Source organism: Myxine glutinosa, chromosome 13, assembly GCF_964187855.1.
Source record: "Myxine glutinosa chromosome 13, kmMyxGlut1.1, whole genome shotgun sequence".
NCBI classification, from domain to species: domain Eukaryota; kingdom Metazoa; phylum Chordata; class Myxini; order Myxiniformes; family Myxinidae; genus Myxine; species Myxine glutinosa.
In genome coordinates, this window is record NC_136273.1 from 40,304,246 (window position 1) to 40,330,623 (window position 26,378).

The window sequence follows — 26,378 nt, forward strand, 5'->3', positions numbered from 1 at the left end:
CAAGTTTTCATTTTTAATGATTTTGTAAAAGTTTCTAAAAACATGTTTTCAATTTGACATTATGAGGTATTTTTTTTAGATCAATGTCAAAAAATTTCAATTCAATCCATTTAAAATTCAGTCTGTAACACAATAAAATATGAAAAAAGTGAAGAGGTGTGAATACTTTCTGAAGGCACTCTGTATATATAAATGGTGTAAAGGGAGGAGTGTGTCGGGGTGTTGGGGCGTGTCACTCAGGGCACACGTGGGGTGTGGACACAACCGAAGACAACGAGAACGAGGGTGAGAGAGAGAAAAGTGAAGGGAATAAAAGAAAATAAACGAGAAGAGGTGTGCATTTGGGCAGCAGAGAGCAAAAGAAAGACACGTGAGATGGACAAGAACATTCTATAAACAAGTTGGAAACCAGACATACAGGAAAGGGAAACTTTCCTCGAGCGAGTCGAGCATCATGCGGAGACTATCGAGTCGGAGACATGAAGGTCTCTCTGACAAGGACAGCGAGCGGAATGATTCTCCGACAAGTCACAAGTTTATGAGGTCAATCTCGAGACCCCTTGTGCGGACCCCCGTGGGCGAAAATAGCGAGGACAGGTGAGTTGGGCATGAGTGATGTTAATCCAGCAAAAGAAGGTGAGGGACGTCTATAGGACGGGAGTGTTGTTTCGGTGAGTAAGGTGACAACTTCCACCAGTCTGAGGTTTAGACTTTAGATGAAGGTGACAAACTCAACGAGTCCTTCGGATGAGTGTTAATAACACATTTATGAACACATGGTGGAAACTCTCAACCTTTTTTGTTCTGGAATTTCTGGGACTGCAGTTAAAGGTTCTTGCTATTATTGGTTAGGGTTAGAGTTATATGAAGTTTCAGTTTATTTCCATACTCTGTACAAGGGAAGTAAAAAAAGTCAATAATAATGTACACACGTGTTACAACGTGTTACCCAGAGCATTAGGGTATTTCCACAAAGCTAAAGCTGGTTGTGAATGCTTTAAACGACACACTGTCAACTACCAGGCAAGAAACATGAGCAACTGTATGAGCAAATTACACATGATTGGTAGGGCCCAGGTGTAGCATACTAGCAATAATAACTATACAAAGAATCTCAAAATGCAAAGCCCTTCCGCGTCCCCTTTATACTCAAACTAAACTTGACAAAAACAGCTGAATAAAAAAGGAAGAAAAATTGTACTTAAAAAAAATTTGTGATCTCAATATTCTCATAATAAAGGCTTGTTGAAAAGTTGATGACAAAATCTCAAATAATAAGAAATGGTGAAAAAATATTGGTCAAACAGTTATGGCCTGGACAGACATACTGAAGTACAGATGGTGATTACAAAACCCGCACACTGCGCAGTAGCAGATGGTCCAATAAGACATCTTTTATTTGTACAAACTGTGACTTTGACGTTTTGCCCAATTATTCATTTATCTTCGCCGTATTATCATAATAAGGGGTTGTTGAAAATTTGATGACAAAAGCTCAAATGGTAAAAAAAAGTTATGGCCCGGACACACACACACACACCCGAGGACCCAAGATATGTGATGGGATATTTTTCAAGATATTCCGCTCACACGGTTCAGACATACATGGCGGCGGCCATCTTGGATTTTGACGTGGGTTGCACCCACACACCAAATTAGAATTCGGTCCTTCGCTTACGTACGCACGCACGCACACACGCACGGACGGACGGACGCACACACGGACGGAGGGGAAAACCAGAGTCCCCCTTTCGCTCCGCGGTGCGACGAGGGACAAAAATACATGTTCGTACGATACGAGTAAATACATGACTCGAGGTATACGCACACTCACCTCGAAAGTGTCTCATTTGGGTTCGAATCTCGACCCAGCTATAAAATGTCGATAAAATGTCTCAGATGGACATTAAACGGACATCCCGCCGAACAACGCGATCAACTCAACTCTGGTTTCTCTTCAATTCGTGGAGGAGTGGTGGAGTGGTCCACTGTGGTGGAGTATTGTATGACCATTGACCATGCATTCTGGTTCTGGCCCTTCGGGGTCAGGGTGCATGTGTTTTGAATGACCATGTGCTTCAGCCTTGGGGTTGAAGTGCATGTGTATGATAATGGCAGTTATGGCACAGTCTTGATAGACGGTGTGGATTGGCCGTGAGGTCAAGGTGCACGTCCAAGGCTGTTTAAATGTTTGATTTTTTACCTTTTTTATTATTAAAAAAGGCAGGCCAAAGCGCTGGCCATCAAAGCATCAACTCAAGATGTCTTTGAGACTCGTGTGAGGAAAACATGTGGCTATTTAAACAACAACAACAACAACAACAACAACAACAACAGAACATCTGAGAGATTGTGAGACATGCCCGACATATGCAAACACATCATTATGTACATGCAATGGTATTACAAGTGTACGTTACAGCAATGTACACAAACCTGGGCCTCTTTATGGATTTTTCCCAAGTTGCGTGTTCCGTCACAAAAATCAAGATAAATGAGGAGGTGTATTGGGGGGGGGGGGGGGGGGCGGAGAGGACGGGACAAAAGCTTTATCGTTTACCTGCCGGAGTACCTGGCGTTGCCCGGTGATGTTCGAATCCTGTTTGCATTTTGAAGAAATGTTTGATTATTTTTTTTGTAGGTGTCTGAAACATTCCCCTGCATATACCCAATAAGGAAAATGGAAAATGTATATTTAATATGAACGAACACACACACACACACACACACACACACACACACACACACACACACACACACACACACACACACACACACACACACACACACACACACACACACACACACACACACACACACACACGAACGCTTTTGGTCACATCGCCACTGTGCACAGACGATACATTTCGTTTGTTCTGGCTTGCACAGGTTTGTTCAACTTGCCCCAGGGGACGAACCTTTGCATTAAATATTGTCAAAGTGATACATTACAAAACAAATTAAACCTTGTGTTTTACGTGGAACTCAGTCTTCATCAAAATTATGAGGGTTTCATCAAAAGGCTTCGAAAAAGCCCAGAGGTTTTGTGGGCATAGCATTGCTTCATAGTTGTAGGTCCTTCATTCTAGAGCACGTCAACCCGTCTGTCCTGTCTGCGAGAGGTTGCTTGTGGACGTTAAAGACCCCTTGTAACCTTTGAAAAGGGTAGGCCATTGCATACCAATGCTCCGCCCAAATTCCATAGATTTCCTCAATTTTGAAGTTTAATGAATCATTCACTTGGTGTCATTTGAGGGAATACAATAACTTTGCTTAGGACATAGCAACAAGATCAAAAGTAAAATATATCAATAACTTACATATAATGTGACAGCACATCGTGTATCATGTGGGATGGGGATAAACCATCCCCATCCCATCACTACTTCATATAAACCTTCCCCATCCCATCACTACTTCATATAAACCATCCCCAACCCATCACTACTTCATATAAACCATCCCCAACCCATCACTACTTCATATAAACCTTCCCCATCCCATCACTACTTCATATAAACCATCCCCAACCCATCACTACTTCATATAAACCTTCCCCATCCCATCACTACTTCATATAAACCTTCCCCATCCCATCACTACTTCATATAAACCATCCCCAACCCATCACTACTTCATATAAACCTTCCCCATCCCATCACTACTTCATATAAACCTTCCCCATCCCATCACTACTTCATATAAACCATCCCCATCCCATCACTACTTCATATAAACCATCCCCAACCCATCACTACTTTATATAAACCTTCCCCATCCCATCACTACTTCATATAAACCATCCCCAACCCATCACTACTTTATATAAACATTCCTCACCCCATCACTACTTTATATAAACCTTCCCCATCCCATCACTACTTTATATAAACCTTCCTCACCCCATCACTACTTCATATAAACCTTCCTCACCCCATCACTACTTTATATAAACCTTCCTCATCCCATCACTACTTCAAATAAACCTTCCTCACCCCATCACTACTTTATATAAACCTTCCTCACCCCATCACTACTTTATATAAACCTTCCTCACCCCATCACTATTTTATATAAACCTTCCTCATCCCATCACTACTTTATTTTAACCTTCCTCATCCTATCACTACTTTATATAAACCTTCCTCACCCCATCACTACTTTATATAAACCTTCCTCACCCCATCACTACTTTATATAAACCTTCCTCACCCCATCACTACTTCATATAAACCTTCCTCACCCCATCACTACTTTATATAAACCTTCCTCATCCCATCACTACTTTATTTTAACCTTCCTCATCCTATCACTACTTTATATAAACCTTCCTCACCCCATCACTACTTTATATAAACCTTCCTCACCCCATCACTGCTTTATATAAACCTTCCTCACCCCATCACTACTTTATATAAACCTTCCTCACCCCATCACTACTTTATATAAACCTTACTCATCCCATCACTACTTTATTTTAACCTTCCTCATCCTATCACTACTTTATATAAACCTTCCTCACCCCATCACTACTTTATATAAACCTTCCTCACCCCATCACTACTTTATATAAACCTTCCTCACCCCATGACTACTTCATATAAACCTTCCTCATCCCATCACTACTTTATTTTAACCTTCCTCATCCTATCACTACTTTATATAAACCTTCCCCATCCGATCACTACTTTATATAAACCTTCCTCATCCTATCACTACTTTATATAAACCTTCCCCATCCGATCACTACTTTATATATAAACCTTCCTCATCCGATCACTACTTTATATAAACCTTCCCCATCTTATCACTTTATATAAACCTTCCCCACCCCATCACTACTTCATATAAACCTTCCTCACCCCATCACTACTTCATATAAACCTCCCCCATCCTATCACTACTTTATATATAAACCTTCCCCATCCTATCACTACTTTATATATAAACCTTCCCCATCCTATCACTACTTTATACATAAACCTTCCCCATCCTATCACTACTTTATATATAAACCTTCCCCATCCCATCACTACTTCATATAAACCTTCCTCATCCCATCATTATTTTATATAAACCTTCCCCATCCTATCACTACTTTATATATAAACCTCCCTCATCCCATCACTACTTTATATAAACCTTCCCCATCCTATCACTACTTTATATATAAACCTCCCTCATCCCATCACTACTTTATATAAACCTTCCCCATCCCATCACTACTTTATATAAACCTTCCTCATCCCATCATTATTTTATATAAACCTTCCCCATCCTATCACTACTTTATATATAAACCTCCCTCATCCCATCACTACTTTATATAAACCTTCCCCATCCCATCACTACTTTATATATAAACCTCCCTCATCCCATCACTACTTTATATAAACCTTCCCCATCCTATCACTACTTTATATATAAACCTTCCTCATCCTATCACTACTTTATATATAAACCTTCCTCATCCCATCACTACTTCATATATAAACCTTCCTCATCCCATCATTATTTTATATAAACCTTCCTCATCCCATCATTATTTTATATAAACCTTCCCCATCCTATCACTACTTTATATATAAACCTCCCTCATCCCATCACTACTTTATATAAACCTTCCCCATCCCATCACTACTTTATATATAAACCTCCCTCATCCCATCACTACTTTATATAAACCTTCCCCATCCTATCACTACTTTATATATAAACCTTCCTCATCCTATCACTACTTTATATATAAACCTTCCCCATCCTATCACTACTTTATATATAAACCTTCCTCATCCCATCACTACTTTATATAAACCTTCTCCATCCCATCACTACTTTATATAAACCTTCCCCATCCTATCACTACTTTATATATAAACCTTCCTCATCCCATCACTACTTTATATATAAACCTTCCTCATCCCATCACTACTTTATATAAACCTTCCTCACCCCATCACTACTTTATATAAACCTTCCCCATCCTATCACTACTTTATATATAAACCTTCCTCATTGCATCACTACTTTATATAAACCTTCCTCACCCCATCACTACTTTATGTAAACCTTCCTCATCCCATCACTACTTTATATAAACCTTCTCCATCCCATCACTACTTTATATAAACCTTCCCCATCCTATCACTACTTTATATATAAACCTTCCTCATCCCATCACTACTTTATATAAACCTTCTCCATCCCATCACTACTTTATATAAACCTTCCCCATCCTATCACTACTTTATATATAAACCTTCCCCATCCTATCACTACTTTATATAAACCTTCCTCATCCCATCACTACTTTATATAAACCTTCCTCATCCCATCACTACTTTATATAAACCTTCCTCATCCCATCACTACTTTATATAAACCTTCCTCATCCCATCACTACTTTATATAAACCTTCTCCATCCCATCACTACTTTATATAAACCTTCCCCATCCCATCACTACTTTATATATAAACCTTCCTCATCCCATCACTACTTTATATAAACCTTCCTCATCCCATCACTACTTCATATAAACATTCTCCATCCCATCACTACTTTATATAAACCTTCCCCATCCTATCACTACTTTATATATAAACCTTCCTCCTCCCATCACTACTTTATATAAACCTTCCCCATCCTATCACTACTTTATATATAAACCTTCCTCATCCCATCACTACTTTATATAAACCTTCCCCATCCTATCACTACTTTATATATAACCTTCCTCATCCCATCACTACTTTATATAAACCTTCCTCATCCTATCACTACTTTATATAAACCTTCCTCATCCCATCACTACTTTATACAAACCTTCCCCATCCCATCACTACTTTATATAAACCTTCCTCATCCCATCACTACTTTATATAAACCTTCCTCACCCCATCACTACTTTATATAAACCATCCCCAACCCATCACTACTTTATATAAACATTCCTCACCCCATCACTACTTTATATAAACCTTCCCCATCCCATCACTACTTTATATAAACCTTCCTCATCCCATCACTACTTTATATAAACCTTCCTCACCCCATCACTACTTTATATAAACCTTCCCCATCCTATCACTACTTTATATATAAACCTTCCTCATCGCATCACTACTTTATATAAACCTTCCTCACCCCATCACTACTTTATGTAAACCTTCCTCATCCCATCACTACTTTATATAAACCTTCTCCATCCCATCACTACTTTATATAAACCTTCCCCATCCTATCACTACTTTATATATAAACCTTCCTCATCCCATCACTACTTTATATAAACCTTCTCCATCCCATCACTACTTTATATAAACCTTCCCCATCCTATCACTACTTTATATATAAACCTTCCCCATCCTATCACTACTTTATATAAACCTTCCTCATCCCATCACTACTTTATATAAACCTTCCTCATCCCATCACTACTTTATATAAACCTTCCTCATCCCATCACTACTTTATATAAACCTTCCTCATCCCATCACTACTTTATATAAACCTTCTCCATCCCATCACTACTTTATATAAACCTTCCCCATCCCATCACTACTTTATATATAAACCTTCCTCATCCCATCACTACTTTATATAAACCTTCCTCATCCCATCACTACTTCATATAAACCTTCTCCATCCCATCACTACTTTATATAAACCTTCCCCATCCTATCACTACTTTATATATAAACCTTCCTCCTCCCATCACTACTTTATATAAACCTTCCCCATCCTATCACTACTTTATATATAAACCTTCCTCATCCCATCACTACTTTATATAAACCTTCCCCATCCTATCACTACTTTATATATAACCTTCCTCATCCCATCACTACTTTATATAAACCTTCCTCATCCTATCACTACTTTATATAAACCTTCCTCATCCCATCACTACTTTATACAAACCTTCCCCATCCCATCACTACTTTATATAAACCTTCCTCATCCCATCACTACTTTATATAAACCTTCCTCATCCCATCACTACTTTATATAAACCTTCCCCATCCTATCACTACTTTATATATAAACCTTCCTCATCCCATCACTACTTTATATAAACCTTCCCCATCCTATCACTACTTTATATATAAACCTTCCTCATCCCATCACTACTTTATATAAACCTTCCTCATCCCATCACTACTTTATATAAACCTTCCTCATCCCATCACTATTTTAGATAAACCTTCCTCATCCCATCACTACTTTATATAAACCTTCCCCATCCTATCACTACTTTATATATAAACCTTCCTCATCCCATCACTACTTTATATAAACATTCCCCATCCCATCACTACTTTATATAAACATTCCCCATCCCATCACTACTTTATATAAACATTCCCCATCCCATCACTACTTTATATAAACATTCCCCATCCCATCACTACTTTATATAAACCTTCTCCATCCCATCACTACTTTATATAAACATTCCCCATCCTATCACTACTTTATATATAAACCTTCCTCATCCCATCACTACTTTATATAAACCTTCTCCATCCCATCACTATTTTAGATAAGCCTTCCTCATCCCATCACTACTTTATATAAGCCTTCCTCATCCCATCACTACTTTATATAAACCTACGTCATCCCATCACTACTTTATATAAGCCTTCCTCATCCCATCACTACTTTATATAAACCTACGTCATCCCATCACTATTTTATATAAACCTTCCCCATCCCATCACTATTTTATATAAGCCTTCCGCATCCCATCACTACTTTATATAAACCTTCCCCATCCTATCACTTTTTTTATATAAGCCTTCCTCATCCCATCACTACTTTATATAAACCTTCGTCATCCCATCACTACTTCATATAAACCTTCCCCATCCCATCACTATTTTATATAAGCCTTCCGCATCCTATCACTACTTTATATAAACCTTCCCCATCCTATCACTTTTTTTATATAAGCCTTCCTCATCCCATCACTACTTTATATAGGCCTTCCTCATCCCATCACTACTTTATATAAACCTTCCTCATCCCATCAGTACTTCATATAAACCTTCCTCATCCCATCACTACTTCATATAAACCTTCCCCATCCTATCACTTTTTTTATATAAGCCTTCCTCATCCCATCAGTACTTCATATAAACCTTCCTCATCCCATCACTACTTTATATAAACCTTCCTCATCCTATCACTACTTTATATAAACCTTCCTCATCCCATCACTACTTTATACAAACCTTCCCCATCCCATCACTACTTTATATAAACCTTCCTCATCCCATCACTACTTTATATAAACCTTCCTCATCCCATCACTACTTTATATAAACCTTCCCCATCCTATCACTACTTTATATATAAACCTTCCTCATCCCATCACTACTTTATATAAACCTTCCCCATCCTATCACTTTTTTTATATAAGCCTTCCTCATCCCATCAGTACTTCATATAAACCTTCCTCATCCCATCACTACTTTATATAAACCTTCCTCATCCTATCACTACTTTATATAAACCTTCCTCATCCCATCACTACTTTATACAAACCTTCCCCATCCCATCACTACTTTATATAAACCTTCCTCATCCCATCACTACTTTATATAAACCTTCCTCATCCCATCACTACTTTATATAAACCTTCCCCATCCTATCACTACTTTATATATAAACCTTCCTCATCCCATCACTACTTTATATAAACCTTCCCCATCCTATCACTACTTTATATATAAACCTTCCTCATCCCATCACTACTTTATATAAACCTTCCTCATCCCATCACTACTTTATATAAACCTTCCTCATCCCATCACTACTTTATATAAACCTTCCTCATCCCATCACTACTTTATATAAACCTTCCCCATCCTATCACTACTTTATATATAAACCTTCCTCATCCCATCACTACTTTACGTAAACCTTCCTCATCCCATCACTACTTTATATAAACCTTCCCCATCCTATCACTACTTTATATATAAACCTTCCTCATCCCATCACTACTTTATATAAACCTTCCCCATCCTATCACTACTTTATATATAAACCTTCCTCATCCCATCACTACTTTATATAAACCTTCCCCATCCTATCACTACTTTATATATAAACCTTCCTCATCCCATCACTACTTTATATAAACATTCCCCATCCCATCACTACTTTATATAAACATTCCCCATCCCATCACTACTTTATATAAACATTCCCCATCCCATCACTACTTTATATAAACATTCCCCATCCCATCACTACTTTATATAAACATTCCCCATCCCATCACTACTTTATATAAACCTTCTCCATCCCATCACTACTTTATATAAACATTCCCCATCCTATCACTACTTTATATATAAACCTTCCTCATCCCATCACTACTTTATATAAACCTTCTCCATCCCATCACTATTTTAGATAAGCCTTCCTCATCCCATCACTACTTTATATAAGCCTTCCTCATCCCATCACTACTTTATATAAACCTACGTCATCCCATCACTACTTTATATAAGCCTTCCTCATCCCATCACTACTTTATATAAACCTACGTCATCCCATCACTATTTTATATAAACCTTCCCCATCCCATCACTATTTTATATATAAACCTTCCTCATCCCATCACTACTTTATATAAACCTTCCTCATCCCATCACTACTTTATATAAACCTTCCTCATCCCATCACTACTTTATATAAACCTTCCTCATCCCATCACTACTTTATATAAACCTTCCCCATCCTATCACTACTTTATATATAAACCTTCCTCATCCCATCACTACTTTATATAAACCTTCCTCATCCCATCACTACTTTATATAAACCTTCCCCATCCTATCACTACTTTATATATAAACCTTCCTCATCCCATCACTACTTTATATAAACCTTCCCCATCCTATCACTACTTTATATATAAACCTTCCTCATCCCATCACTACTTTATATAAACCTTCCCCATCCTATCACTACTTTATATATAAACCTTCCTCATCCCATCACTACTTTATATAAACATTCCCCATCCCATCACTACTTTATATAAACATTCCCCATCCCATCACTACTTTATATAAACATTCCCCATCCCATCACTACTTTATATAAACATTCCCCATCCCATCACTACTTTATATAAACATTCCCCATCCCATCACTACTTTATATAAACATTCCCCATCCCATCACTACTTTATATAAACCTTCTCCATCCCATCACTACTTTATATAAACATTCCCCATCCTATCACTACTTTATATATAAACCTTCCTCATCCCATCACTACTTTATATAAACCTTCTCCATCCCATCACTATTTTAGATAAGCCTTCCTCATCCCATCACTACTTTATATAAGCCTTCCTCATCCCATCACTACTTTATATAAACCTACGTCATCCCATCACTACTTTATATAAGCCTTCCTCATCCCATCACTACTTTATATAAACCTACGTCATCCCATCACTATTTTATATAAGCCTTCCGCATCCCATCACTACTTTATATAAACCTTCCCCATCCTATCACTTTTTTTATATAAGCCTTCCTCATCCCATCACTACTTTATATAAACCTTCGTCATCCCATCACTACTTCATATAAACCTTCCCCATCCCATCACTATTTTATATAAGCCTTCCGCATCCCATCACTACTTTATATAAACCTTCCCCATCCTATCACTTTTTTTATATAAGCCTTCCTCATCCCATCACTACTTTATATAGGCCTTCCTCATCCCATCACTACTTTATATAAACCTTCCTCATCCCATCAGTACTTCATATAAACCTTCCTCATCCCATCACTACTTCATATAAACCTTCCCCATCCTATCACTTTTTTTATATAAGCCTTCCTCATCCCATCAGTACTTCATATAAACCTTCCTCATCCCATCACTACTTTATATAAACCTTCCTCATCCTATCACTACTTTATATAAACCTTCCTCATCCCATCACTACTTTATACAAACCTTCCCCATCCCATCACTACTTTATATAAACCTTCCTCATCCCATCACTACTTTATATAAACCTTCCTCATCCCATCACTACTTTATATAAACCTCCCCCATCCTATCACTACTTTATATATAAACCTTCCTCATCCCATCACTACTTTATATAAACCTTCCCCATCCTATCACTTTTTTTATATAAGCCTTCCTCATCCCATCAGTACTTCATATAAACCTTCCTCATCCCATCACTACTTTATATAAACCTTCCTCATCCTATCACTACTTTATATAAACCTTCCTCATCCCATCACTACTTTATACAAACCTTCCCCATCCCATCACTACTTTATATAAACCTTCCTCATCCCATCACTACTTTATATAAACCTTCCTCATCCCATCACTACTTTATATAAACCTTCCCCATCCTATCACTACTTTATATATAAACCTTCCTCATCCCATCACTACTTTATATAAACCTTCCTCATCCCATCACTACTTTATATAAACCTTCCTCATCCCATCACTACTTTATATAAACCTTCCTCATCCCATCACTACTTTATATAAACCTTCCCCATCCTATCACTACTTTATATATAAACCTTCCTCATCCCATCACTACTTTATATAAACCTTCCTCATCCCATCACTACTTTATATAAACCTTCCCCATCCTATCACTACTTTATATATAAACCTTCCTCATCCCATCACTACTTTATATAAACCTTCCCCATCCTATCACTACTTTATATATAAACCTTCCTCATCCCATCACTACTTTATATAAACCTTCCCCATCCTATCACTACTTTATATATAAACCTTCCTCATCCCATCACTACTTTATATAAACATTCCCCATCCCATCACTACTTTATATAAACATTCCCCATCCCATCACTACTTTATATAAACATTCCCCATCCCATCACTACTTTATATAAACATTCCCCATCCCATCACTACTTTATATAAACATTCCCCATCCCATCACTACTTTATATAAACCTTCTCCATCCCATCACTACTTTATATAAACATTCCCCATCCTATCACTACTTTATATATAAACCTTCCTCATCCCATCACTACTTTATATAAACCTTCTCCATCCCATCACTATTTTAGATAAGCCTTCCTCATCCCATCACTACTTTATATAAGCCTTCCTCATCCCATCACTACTTTATATAAACCTACGTCATCCCATCACTACTTTATATAAGCCTTCCTCATCCCATCACTACTTTATATAAACCTACGTCATCCCATCACTATTTTATATAAGCCTTCCGCATCCCATCACTATTTTATATAAACCTACGTCATCCCATCACTATTTTATATAAGCCTTCCCCATCCCATCACTATTTTATATAAGCCTTCCGCATCCCATCACTACTTTATATAAACCTTCCCCATCCTATCACTTTTTTTATATAAGCCTTCCTCATCCCATCACTACTTTATATAAACCTACGTCATCCCATCACTACTTTATATAAACCTTCCCCATCCCATCACTATTTTATATAAGCCTTCCGCATCCCATCACTATTTTATATAAGCCTTCCGCATCCCATCACTACTTTATATAAACCTTCGTCATCCCATCACTACTTCATGTAAACCTTCCCCATCCCATCACTATTTTATATAAGCCTTCCGCATCCCATCACTACTTTATATAAACCTTCCCCATCCTATCACTTTTTTTATATAAGCCTTCCTCATCCCATCACTACTTTATATAGGCCTTCCTCATCCCATCACTACTTTATATAAACCTTCCTCATCCCATCACTATTTTATATAAACCTTCCTCATCCCATCAGTACTTCATATAAACCTTCTCCATCCCATCACTATTTTATATAAACCTTCCTCATCCCATCAGTACTTCATATAAACCTTCCCCATCCCATCACTATTTTATATAAACCTTCCCCATCCCATCAGTACTTCATATAAACCTTCCTCATCCCATCACTACTTTATATAAACCTTCCTCATCCCATCAGTACTTCATATAAACCTTCTCCATCCCATCACTACTTTATATAAACCTTCCTCATCCCATCAATACTTCATATAAACCTTCTCCATCCCATCACTACTTTATATAAACCTTCCTCATCCCATCAGTACTTCATATAAACCTTCTCCATCCCATCACTACTTTATATATAAACCTTCCCATGTGTGTTTACCCTTTGAGGCAGAAAATAACCCATTACAGAACAACAGGAATTCTGGAGCATTTTAGCAAACGTCGCCTTGGCAACTCGTCATTGTCCATCTCTGTTGTAAATCCCTCTTCAAAAGTCACTGAACTCCGAAGTAGCCAGCAAGAAGCTTCGCTTTATTCGTTGATTGCTCTGCATGTTTAACTTGCTGTGAATCTGCAGGGTGGAACAGCAGGGCAGAGTGTGGGGAGGGGTAAGGGAGAGATGTGAGGGGGGAAAGGGAGGGGTGTGAGGAAGGGAAAGGGAGGAGTGTGAGGAGGTTAAAGGGAGGGATGTGAGGAGGGGGAAAGGGAGGAGTGTGAGGAGGGGAAATGGGGTTTGTGAGGAGGTGAAAGGGAGGAGTGTGAGGAGGTGAAAGGGAGGGGTGTGAGGAGGTGAAAGGGAGGGGTGTGAGGAGGGGAAATGGAGGGGTGTGAGGAGGGGAAATGGAGGGGTGTGAGGAGGGGAAATGGGGTTTGTGAGGAGGCGAAAGGGAGGAGTGTGAGGAGGTGAAAGGGAGGGGTGTGAGGAGGTGAAAGGGAGAGGTGTGAGGAGGGGAAATGGAGGGGTGTGAGGAGGGGAAATCGGGTTTGTGAGGAGGTGAAAGGGGGGTGTGAGGAGGTGAAAGGGAGGGGTGTGAGGAGGTGAAATTGAGGGGGGCTTTGTCAGCCCTTTTTCTGGCCTAGTTTCCTTTATACCTGTGACTTAAACACGCTTCCTTAGTCTGGGTTGCCCCTTAGCTCCCATGCCACTGCACTAAGATGACAAAACATGGTGTCCAAGCAGAGGCTGAACAGTGAGAACATCAACTATTCTAGAGGTCACGTCATATGCATGGTGATGTTACCCGAGCGGAAATATTAACACGAGTTCAGGTTGTTTTTTTTGAACTGGGGACCTCAGAATATTTGTTTTGCTCGATGGCATCAGCTGGGTTTACAGTAGTTTTATGGCTTTTAAATATTCTTTATGAACAATTGGCATGAGCTCTCTCCACAAAATTGGTTCTGTATTACCACCCACCCTGGCCAAAGTACAGAGGGCATACCACCCCCCATGGCCAAAGTACAGAGGGCATACCACCCCCCATGGTGTGTCGGTGTGTCTGTCTGTCTCTGTCTCTGTCTCTCTCTCTCTCTCTCTCTCTCTCTCTCTCTCTCTCTCTCTCTCTCTCTCTCTCTCTCTCTCTCTCTCTCTCTCTCCAAATTGCATGGAAACGAGCTCGTTAACGTCAATTACACAAATTTGATCCCATCGTGAATGGAAAACAAAGAAACAGAAACAAGACAATTTGAGTGTCAGCCTTCGCAAACAGAGAGCACTTTTCAAATGATTTATTCAACAGTCGCTGCACGAAGGTGGGTTGTGTTGAATTGTTAAAGGACACAGTACATGGCAGTTAGACAATGTCCCCATGTTTGATAGCGTCTCACTAAAGGTACACTTTAGGTAATGGAACTATTACATCATATGTGTACAACGCAAAACAAGAACACGGAGACACAATAGGTGCGGTTTAACAACAAATTGAGAGGGGATATGAACCCACTCAATGAGAGAGGAGGACATGTGAATCCACTCCATGACTGTGTAATGTCTGTGTCATGCAATTTTGTATTGTCTGTCTGTCTATACATCTGATGTGAGAATGCGTTTTTGCTTTTATGAGGGAGAGGGAGGGAGAGGATGGGGAGTTGGGGTTCAGAAGGGGTAGGGGGAGCAAAGAAGTAACAGAGTTGAGATGTTTAGACTTGTAACCACAACACATAATGCGGAATGATACCTCATTTAAGAGCTCTTGGGTCTGGACAGTGAATGTGGAGGTCTAACAATATCGATATTCACACAATTTCAAGTAGTGTGAATTTATTTGACCAGGGGTGGATGAGTTGAGGTGGGGAGGAGGTTTGAAGGTCATGGATGGGATTGAAGCGTTTGGGTTGGGAGGGGGAGGTTGAGGATTTGGGGTTTGGGAGATGGGGAGAGGGGGGGGGGCTTGATAACATGGGGCTTGGGAGGAAAGCTTTAATAATTGGGGTTGAGGACATGGGGCTGGAACCAGCAGGAGGTGGGGGTTAGGCCTTCAGGGGGTACTGAGGACTTGAAATCACATTTTACAATACACCCAATTTCCATTGGTCCTACCATTCAATATTCTGTCAAAAGACATTCCTGTCAAACTCCCTAAATATTCAACACTCTATTGCAAACTAATTCCCTCAGTAGAGCCAGGTTATCTACTAGTCTATATCTATATATATATGCAAGTAGCCTGATTGTGTCTGAACGGGGTAAACGTTGTAACCACAGCACGTACAATGCGGAATGATACCTCATTCAAGAGCTCTTGCGTCCAGACAGCGAATGCGGAGGTCTAAACATATTGATATTCATGCAATTTCAAGTTATGTGCATTTATGTGACCAGGTTAGCACATGGAAGGTGTGCTCGCTCAGTCGCTGGTTCTCACACCTACCAGAAGTTATAAAAAAAAGGAAAAAAAGAAAAGAAAAGATAACCACAAACTATTCAGTTAATTCTGTTGAATGTATAATTTCCTTTCTGTCGATTTACTTCACCGAGAAACCTTAGCAGTCGTAACAGTTAGCGACTATTATGCTGTTAAAGGACATTCCTAGCAAACTCCATCAATATTCCACACTCCATTGGGAACTAATTTCTTTACTAACGGAATCTCGGACCCCTTACTCATATGCGTCCACTTTCTTTTTATGCAAATGAGGCAAACAAAAGAATGCTCCGGCAATTGATTGTGTGAGTGGAAGCATGAAGTTTCAGGAGCGGTGTATAAACTCAAAGTCGCTGGTTCGTACACCAACCAGAAGTAAAGAAATAATATAACCACAAAAGATTCAGTCAATTACGTCCAATGTATAACTACCTTGTCGTCGATTTACTTCACCGAGAAACCTTAGCAGTCTTAATTGCTTGTTTTCTTGTGACGTCATCGGAGCACACGCGCAGGGCACCCTGGGACACCCTGGGACACCTCGGCCATTTTGATACCCTCTCGAACAACGTCGTCAGCGGATTCACATTAAATAGTTTTTGTTCACGACCAGTCATGCCAATTTGCGGCGTATTTCGTTGTTCAAACAGGCCAGGCGTTAGGCCAGGAGTTAAGTTTTACAAAACGCCCAAACTTCTACTGAATCAGGGTGAGGAAACAAGAAATTTAAGTGAAGAGAGGCGGCGTTTGTGGAAGGCTGCCATCAATCGCAGTGACATCCAAACAGAATCACAGTGGGATCGCACACCTGTCTGCTCCGAGCATTTTGTTAACAGTAAGTAAGAACATGTTTCATGGAATGCGAAACCTGGAACATAAAAGTATTGAATTTGAAACTGTCCAATAAACTTTCTAAAGTTATGTACTCTTATCAACTCGGTCAAAATGAATCTCGATTTTATCATGTGAAGAACGTGCTATGTATTCGTTGCTTACATGATAAATATAGGTGATGACTTAGGGCCATACGCACAAAGCACACATGGCGGCACTCACTTCGCACTGTGCGTCACATGTCTACAAAGTATGCACACATGCATGCACAGCTTAAAACTGCAGTGGTTTTTGAACAAATGGAGGGCACTTAATCAATCAGGTCCATAACATTAACACAAGCAGCTTTAAAAAATACACGTTTGTTTAATATATTAATACCTTGGGTCGAATCAAGTGGACGTCATTCAGTTCTTTGTGTAGGATTTGTCGCACCCATCCATCTTGGTACAACCTGTATGCCTCGAGGGATTTATACTTCTTCAACTCATCTTTGGTATATAATAGGCCGATTTGCTGAACAACAGGTAGTTGATCACGTCGATGTGGGTCACCTGAGGCCACTTGCTCACATTCTTCTCAAATTGATCATTTGATAGACCATAAGCTTCACACCCAATGACAGAAATCTTCTCTTTGTAACGAACAAGAACGTCCGGGGGGAGCGTCTCTTGGTAGACAAGGTTGGCACTCGCACTGCTAGCCATACTCAAGCCTGGATCTACCGTATCCTTACGTACACTCCAAGTCTGTTCTACAGGTAGTTGGTTGCAGGTTGACCCACTGCCCAGGTGTTCACCAGTTCACTGGTCCACGGCAAACTTAAACCGAATGTTCTGTTTGTTGGGCAACAATACGTAATATAAACTAGATGGCACCACACTCCACATGAACGTGACAAAACAAACAAAATTACTTTATAAAACAGACTTTTTGCGATCCGCATTCACCATAAACCAACGCAACAAATCAATATCAGCGCACACGGACAGATTAGCTTGGGTATCAAAATGGCCGCCGCGCAATACGAGATGGGTAACTGTGACGTCAGTGAAAACAAAGGATAGTAAGCGACTATAATGCTGTCATAGGACATTCCGAGGAAACTTACTCCTGAAATTCACGAGCCTCGATTCAGTATACAAAAAAAAATTAAAAAATATATATATAAAAATTCCACACTCTATTGGGAACGAATTTCCTTTGAACAGCCCAGTCAAACCAGGCTATCTGAGTAATTATAAATGCGTTTGCGTTTCTGGACACTAGACCATGGGAAAGAAATAAATATGACCTTTCATCTTTTGCTCCGAGTTCAGACACAACTCGACTTATTCCCTTGAATACCGGTAAGTACTGTTTCTGACTTTTTATGTAACCTGACTCCAAGCATGAAGTCATCTGCTATGATACAATCGGTCTCTATGGAAACCGTAACTGGAGAAGTTGTTGTTTTATTTTAAGTCTGGAAACATTGAAATAACAAATATATGCATTATGTCAACTGTGCAACGTGAAAATGATAGGAGGCTATAACCTCGACCTCTTGGAGACATTCATTTTCATTCTGGGGCAGTGAATAAAATGTTTTTGTTTTTAACAATATAGTACAGAGGGCATACTCCCCCCCCCCCGCACCCCCCCCCCCCTGGCCAAAGTACAGAGGGCATACCACCCCCCATGGCCAAAGTACCGAGGGCATACCACCCCCCATGGCCAAAGTACCGAGGGCATACCTCCCCCCCTGGCCAAAGTACAGAGGGCATACCACCCACCCTGGCCAAAGTACAGAGGGCATACTCCCCCCCCCCGCCCCCCCCCTGGCCAAAGTACCGAGGGCATACCTCCCCCCCTGGCCAAAGTACAGAGGGCATACCACCCCCCATGGCCAAAGTACCGAGGGCATACCTCCCCCCCTGGCCAAAGTACAGAGGGCATACCACCCACCCTGGCCAAAGTACCGAGGGCATACCACCCACCCTGGCCAAAGTACCGAGGGCATACCACCCCCCATGGCCAAAGTACAGAGGGCATACCACCCCCCATGGCCAAAGTACAGAGGGCATACCACCCCCCATGGCCAAAGTACAGAGGGCATACCACCCCCCATGGCCAAAGTACAGAGGGCATACCAACCCCCATGGCCAAAGTACAGAGGGCATACCTCCCCCCCTAGTCAGATGGGGGTATGTGAGGGTGGGGCGTACCTCCCCCTTGGCCATAGTACAAAGGGTGGGGCATATCTCCCCCTTGGCCATAGTACAGAGGGCATACCCCCCACCCCCCTGGCCAAAGTACCGAGGGCATACCACCCACCCTGGCCAAAGTACATAGGGCATACCTCCCCCCCCTGGCCAAAGTACAGAGGGCATACCTCCCCCCTAGTCAGATGGGGGTGTGTGAGGGTGGGGTGTACCTCCCCCTTGGCCATAGTACAAAGGGTGGGGCATATCTCCCCCTTGGCCATAGTACAGAGGGTGGGGCATATCTCCCCCTTGGCCATAGTACAGAGGGTGGGGCATATCTACCCCTTGGCCATAGTACAGAGGGTGGGGCATATCTTCCCCCCTTGGCCGTAGCCCAGAAAGTGGGGGCGTACCTCCCTTTAGCCATAATACAGGAAGTGCAATGTCGACATATCTATATTGTACTGTGAAGTGTGTGTGTGTGTGTGTGTGTGTGTGTGTGTGTGTGTGTGTGTGTGTGTGTGTGTGTGTGTGTGTGTGTGTGTGTGTGTGTGTGTGTGTGTGTGTGTGTGTGTGTGTGTGTGTGTGTGTGTGTGTGTGTGTGTTCGTTCATATTAAATATACATTTTCCATTTTCCTTATTGGGTATATGCAGGGGAATGTTTCAGACACCTACAAAAAAAATAATCAAACATTTCTTCAAAATGCAAACAGGATTCGAACATCACCGGGCAACGCCAGGTACTCCGGCAGGTAAACGATAAAGCTTTTGTCCCGTCCTCTCCGCCGCCCCCCCCCCAATACACCTCCTCATTTATCTTGATTTTTGTGACGGAACACGCAACTTGGGAAAAATCCATAAAGAGGCCCAGGTTTGTGTACATTGCTGTAACGTACACTTGTAATACCATTACATGTACATAATGATGTGTTTGCATATGTCGGGCATGTCTCACAATCTCTCAGATGTTCTGTTGTTGTTGTTGTTGTTGTTGTTGTTGTTTAAATAGCCACATGTTTTCCTCACACGAGTACCAACTTTGAAAAATAAGCAAAGTACCAACTTCTAATCTGGTGTGTGGGTATATCGAGGCACAAGGAAGAACACTATTGAAAATTGGGTCGCCACGTCAAAATCCAAGATGGCCGACTTGCGTCTTCCACTTTGTCAACTCACATCACTTCACCGACGGGGCACCTAGGCATAATATAACGCTTGTTATAATGATCTCTTACCTGACTGCAACATTCCGTGTGGAAAGGCTTGACTAGCTCTCCAAGGCTTCTACTCATCCCGATCCTCTCTTCCCTTTGCCGCTTCAGGGCTGCTGTACCCCTCAAGTGTGATTTTATTATAAGTAATATTTTTTGTGAGGAACATTCTGATTAGTAATTAAAATTAATCTAAAGAAAGCAGAACAACAAATATGAAATTTTATGGAAACAAAAATCACAGTTTTGTGCGAATGTTGCGTTGGTTTCAATGAAGAAACTGGTGGGTCTTTCTATCCCAGACCCTCCGTGATTCGAACCAGCAACCACCATCTCCAAAAGTTCGCCAAGCATGCGCGGGGGTTCGGAAGCGTCGTCAATTGTTCGCAGGAGTCGTTTTTTGTTCGGCGGGAATTTCAAACTTTATTTTGAAATTTGAAATTTCCAAATTTTTCAATTTCCAAATTTTCAATTTCAATTTCCAAAAAGAAATTTCCAAATTTCCAAAGTATGCACACAAAATTTTCAAACTTTTTTGAAATTCCCGCCGAACAAAAAACGACTCCTGCGAACAATTGACGACGCTTCCGAACCCCCGCGCATGTTTGGCGAACTTTTGGAGCCTAAAATACGAATGTTGGACTTTGCCATTTTTTCGACAGTCGCATCCTTCGCGAACCGTTCGCGTGTCCCGTGAAAACCCACCTTTACCTAGAGTGGCTTTATGCCTTGTTTGGGGCGATTTCCATTAAAAAAATAAAATCTAATTCCCAAGTATGCGCATTATTACTATTACTATGTATTTTACCCGTCGTTCGCCGATTCATTTTAATAAGATGACAGACCAATGTTATACTTCACAAACATTCTGCTCTGGTCACCCTGTCGTTTGCTCGAAACAACATTTGATTCATAATCTCGTGAGATTTCGTCATCTTGCAATATTTTACGTGATAGATGGACAAAGAGACATGACAAGCGTGATGTATACGGGTGGTGTATAAGAAGGATAAGGGTGGTATATAAGGATAAGGGTGATGTATAAGGGTGGTGTACAAGGATAAGGGTGGTGTATAAGGGTAAGGGTGGTGTATAAGGGTAAGGGTGGTGTATAAGGATAAGGGTGGTGTAAAAGGGTAAGGGTGGTCTATAAGGATAAGGGTGGTCTATAAGGATAAGGGTGGTGTATAAGGATAAGGGTGGTGTATAAGGATAAGGGTGGTGTATAAGGATAACGGTGGTGTATAAGGGTGGTGTATGAGGATAAGGGTGGTGTATAAGGGTAAGGGTGGTGTGTTAGGGTGGTTTATTAGTGTGGTCTATAAGGATGTTGGTGGTCTATAAGGGTAATGTCTAAGACTGCTTCAGTAGCGCTGAACCCCTGGGTTGTTTTTTTTTTACCGATCTTTAAAATCGTTTTATTAAAATTTAAGTGCAGACCTGAACACTGCATGGGGTGTCATGTTCTATGAACTCTCTAGTTCCGACTGGAATGAGTATCAATGGTAACTTATCTGTAATCCAATGTACAGGAAATGATACTGTATGTCATCCTCTTGGCACAACAGCATGAGGGATAGGTCATTGCATCCACATTCCTCCGTATCACTTCACAAATGCTCCCAGATGAAGCAGATATTGACTCGTACGTATTGAAGTAGAATGTCACGCAGTGCAGCGCATACCTCGCCAGGCTGAACAGTTTACGTTTTGTATCCCACTGATAGGCCAGATCTGAATTTGGATCCAAACCAAAATCGCGAATCGCTTGTTCTTGTCACCGAAGTAACTCATCCACCTAATTTTGTCATAATCCGCCCACAACTTTTTAAGATCTCGTGTTGTACTGTATATCGGTTTTTGGCCCTATCTCTCAATGGTGAAGAATCGCTAAAGAATTATCGGATCCAGAACCGGATCTTCACCAAAATCTAATAATTTCGTCCTTGTCAAATACCCAACAACTCCACCAAATTAGAGGAATGATACAAGTGTGCACACACAGATTACCAGTGCAGGAGGTAAACACAGGCGTTAAGTGCAGTACAGTGAGTGTACGCACACAAAGTACTGCATCGTTCAGTCACACAGGCAAACAGGTTCAGGGTGGTCCAGATGACTTGTGCCCTCTCCTTCCTCCTCCCCCATTGAATTCTCTAAAACTTCCTATTTTTGATTTTTGTGCACTGTACCTGTGTGTATGTGATGTAATGTAAGCCATATAAAAATGGCATATATAAACTTTATTAAATATCATTATTGTAAATACTGTATTAACATTGGCCCGGTTGCAAAAAAACATCCTAAAGGACAGATATGAGGATTTACTTAAGTATTTTCTTAACGTTTCCCTTGAGGACATCAAAAAGATATCGAGGTGCAACTTTTTTCGATTTTTCCAAGATGGCGTCTGTACCACGTGACCTATGACTTTATAATTATCATTTAAAAATTCCGGAGGAGCCGCACATATTCTGAAAATTTCGTGTCCATCAGTCCAACAGTTGCAGAGAAATTTTTGTTTTATTCATACTGATCAGATCAAGCATTGTACTTGTCGAATTATGACGTCATAATTAAGGCAACGATGACATCACCATCAACATATCTTATTCCCCATGGTGAGTCCTTGACAATGAGCCATGTTTCAATTTTTTTTCCATTGAGCGGTTTGGGAGATATAAAGGTGTAAAGTTTTTCCAAGATGGCGCCTTTACCACGTGACCTATGACGTCATAATAATCATTAGAATATTCTACAGGAGGAGGCTCTCCTATGGTGAAAATTTCATGTCGATGGGATCAACGGTTGCCGAGAAAATGATATTTTTAAAATGCAGACACGTACGGCACACATGTACGCACGTGAATGCCTAACCCCGGTTTTCACTCTGGGAGCGCAGGGTAACAAAGAAGAAGATGATTCTTCCAGGAGGCAAGATGTTTGATTGTTTGTTTTGATGTTTGATTGTTTGATTGTTCTTCCAGGAGCCAAGATTAATGTTTATTCGAAATAGCGCTTATTCTTGTGTTTTTGAGCTTATCCCCCAAGGTGAGTAAATGCAGGTGATCGGGTAATGTATTCTCAACCGAGTACTCGTGGACCGAGAAAAGCAGTTTATCATCACATTGCCTTCCCTCGGGAAGCATTTATGCAGATTGGATTGAATTTAGCTAAATTGGCCTCCAAGATAGCAGCGAGTTTGCTTTTCATCCACCGATAACACTGGATTTGTGGTGAAATGTCTGGTTGTGAATCACGATGATTCAAACACACAACAAAGGAACATTTTGCCTCCAGCGCATTCTCAAGCGCAGCATTTCCTGCAACAAACCAGTTTTGCGGAATTCGAAACAAAAGAGTTTAACTTTGCAACAATGAAACTGCTGGTTACACCTGGTTGTAGGTAATAATCCATGTCAACGCACAATTGTTGGAGTTATTTACTTTGTGTTTGAATCAGGTGTTTTTTGTAGGTGTGGAGGTGTAGAGGTTTGGAGGTGCAGTGAGTCATGTTTTCCATTGACGTGTATGATCTTGTATTCCTCGTACCTGCACGGCTACGTCACGTCCACCTTTCTCTACACCTGGATCCATAACTTCCGATCAATACGAGTCTCTTATTCGTTATAAAAATGGCCATCATGAACAACGCATGTTACTTTCACATACTTCATTGTCTTGTCCCTTTATCTATCTATAATTCCAGTAATCTGTGTGTGTGTGTGTGTGTGTGTGTGTGTGTGTGTGTGTGTGTGTGTGTGTGTGTGTGTGTGTGTGTGTGTGTGTATGTGTGTATGTCTGTGTGTTTGTCTGTGACCGCTGTTTCTCGACAACCACGGGTCCGATATACTTGAAACTTGCCAGGTATATTGCTGGGGACCCGAGGATGTGCCTTTTCAAGGTTTCATATTAATCGGACAAGTAGTTACCGAGCTATGGCGATTTAGCCGTTCGCTGTTCGCTTTGGCGTTGCGAATGGACCAAACCATTTCATGTAAATAGAGGGGGGGGGGTTCTGTGGTCGTTACTGGCTTTGCGAATGGACCAAACCATTTCATGTAAATAGAGGGGGGGGTTCTGTGGTCGTTGCGAATGGACCAAACCATTTCATGTAAATAGAGGGGGGGGATTGTCACCGTACTCGCAAGCCGTTCGCTTTGGCTTTGCGAATGGACCAAACCATTTCATGTAAATAGAGGGGGGGGGATATAATTTTAGATATATATATAGTACGGGCATGCCCTAGTTATAACAATGGCGTCAAATAGAGACCTCAGTAATGTTCCAATGTTAATTACCCGTTAACTTATACAAAGCAGGGCCCTGACAATCGACTGAAGTGTTCACGACTGCCATCATGTCCTGTATATATGACGACCAGGTTGGTGCGCAGGTGGAACACTTATACCTCTGAGCTGTCTATTGTGGGTTCGATTCTCGACCCACTATAAGTTGTATGATTGCAAACTTGCAGGTTACAAAAGGTTCTCACACAGTACGGCGTGCAAACACAGCCTCGTACAGCAACGCACACACAAAGTGGGCACTAACAGTGCACACACACACACACACATACACACACATATATACACACACATACACACACATATACACACACATATATGTACAGTACAGTGTGCAACCAAAAATACAGCGTACACACAAAGGTACAGTGTACAAGGGGAGATAAGATGTGCAATACCAAAAGTACAGCATTTGCAACTAAAACCGCAGTGTGCAGCCAAAAGTACAGTGTGCAGCCAAAAGTACATTGTGCAGCCAAAAGTACAGTGTGCAGCCAAAAGTACAGTGTATACCCAAATGTACAGTGTGCACCCTGATTTGCGGCTTGCAAACTATAGCTACAATGCGTGCATCCAAACATACAGTGTGCAAACAAAAGTACAGTGTACACACGAAGATACAGTGTACTAGGGAAAATAAGATGCGCAAGAACAAAGGTACAGAATTTGCAACTAAAACTGCAATGTGCAGCCAAAAGTACAGTGTGCAACCAAATGTACAGTTTGCAACTAAAGCTACAATGTGTGCATCCAAACATAGTGTGCAACCAAAAGTACAATGTGCAACCAAAAGTACAGTGTGCAACTAACATATAGTGTACACACATAGAGGTACAGTGTACGAGGGGAGATAAGATGCGCAAGAACAAAAGTACAGCATTTGCAACTAAAACTGGAGAGTGCAGCCAAACGTACAGTATGCAACTAAAGCTACAATGTGTGCATCCAAAAGTACAGTGTGCAACTAAAAATAGTGTGCACACACAATGGTACAGTGTATGAGGGGAGATAAGATGCGCAAGAACAAAAGTACAGCATTTGCAACTAAAACTGCAGTGTGCAGCCAAAAGTACAGTGTGCAACCAAATGTACAGTATGCAACTAAAGCTACAATGTGTGCATACAAAAGTACAGTGTGCAACTAAAAATAGT

General features: G+C 40.7%; 1 protein-coding gene across 1 annotated transcript in view; it reads left to right on the top strand.

The window, feature by feature from the left end:
• The first annotated feature begins 238 nt into the window (after window positions 1–238).
• LOC137438348 (uncharacterized) overlaps window positions 239–26,378 on the top strand; it is a 160,729-nt gene continuing 134,589 nt past the window's right edge. The window contains exon 1 of the mRNA XM_078767358.1: window positions 239–597. Within this exon, the coding sequence (XP_078623484.1) occupies window positions 455–597 (143 nt within the window). The 5' untranslated portion in view covers window positions 239–454. The remainder of the gene's footprint in view (window positions 598–26,378) is intronic.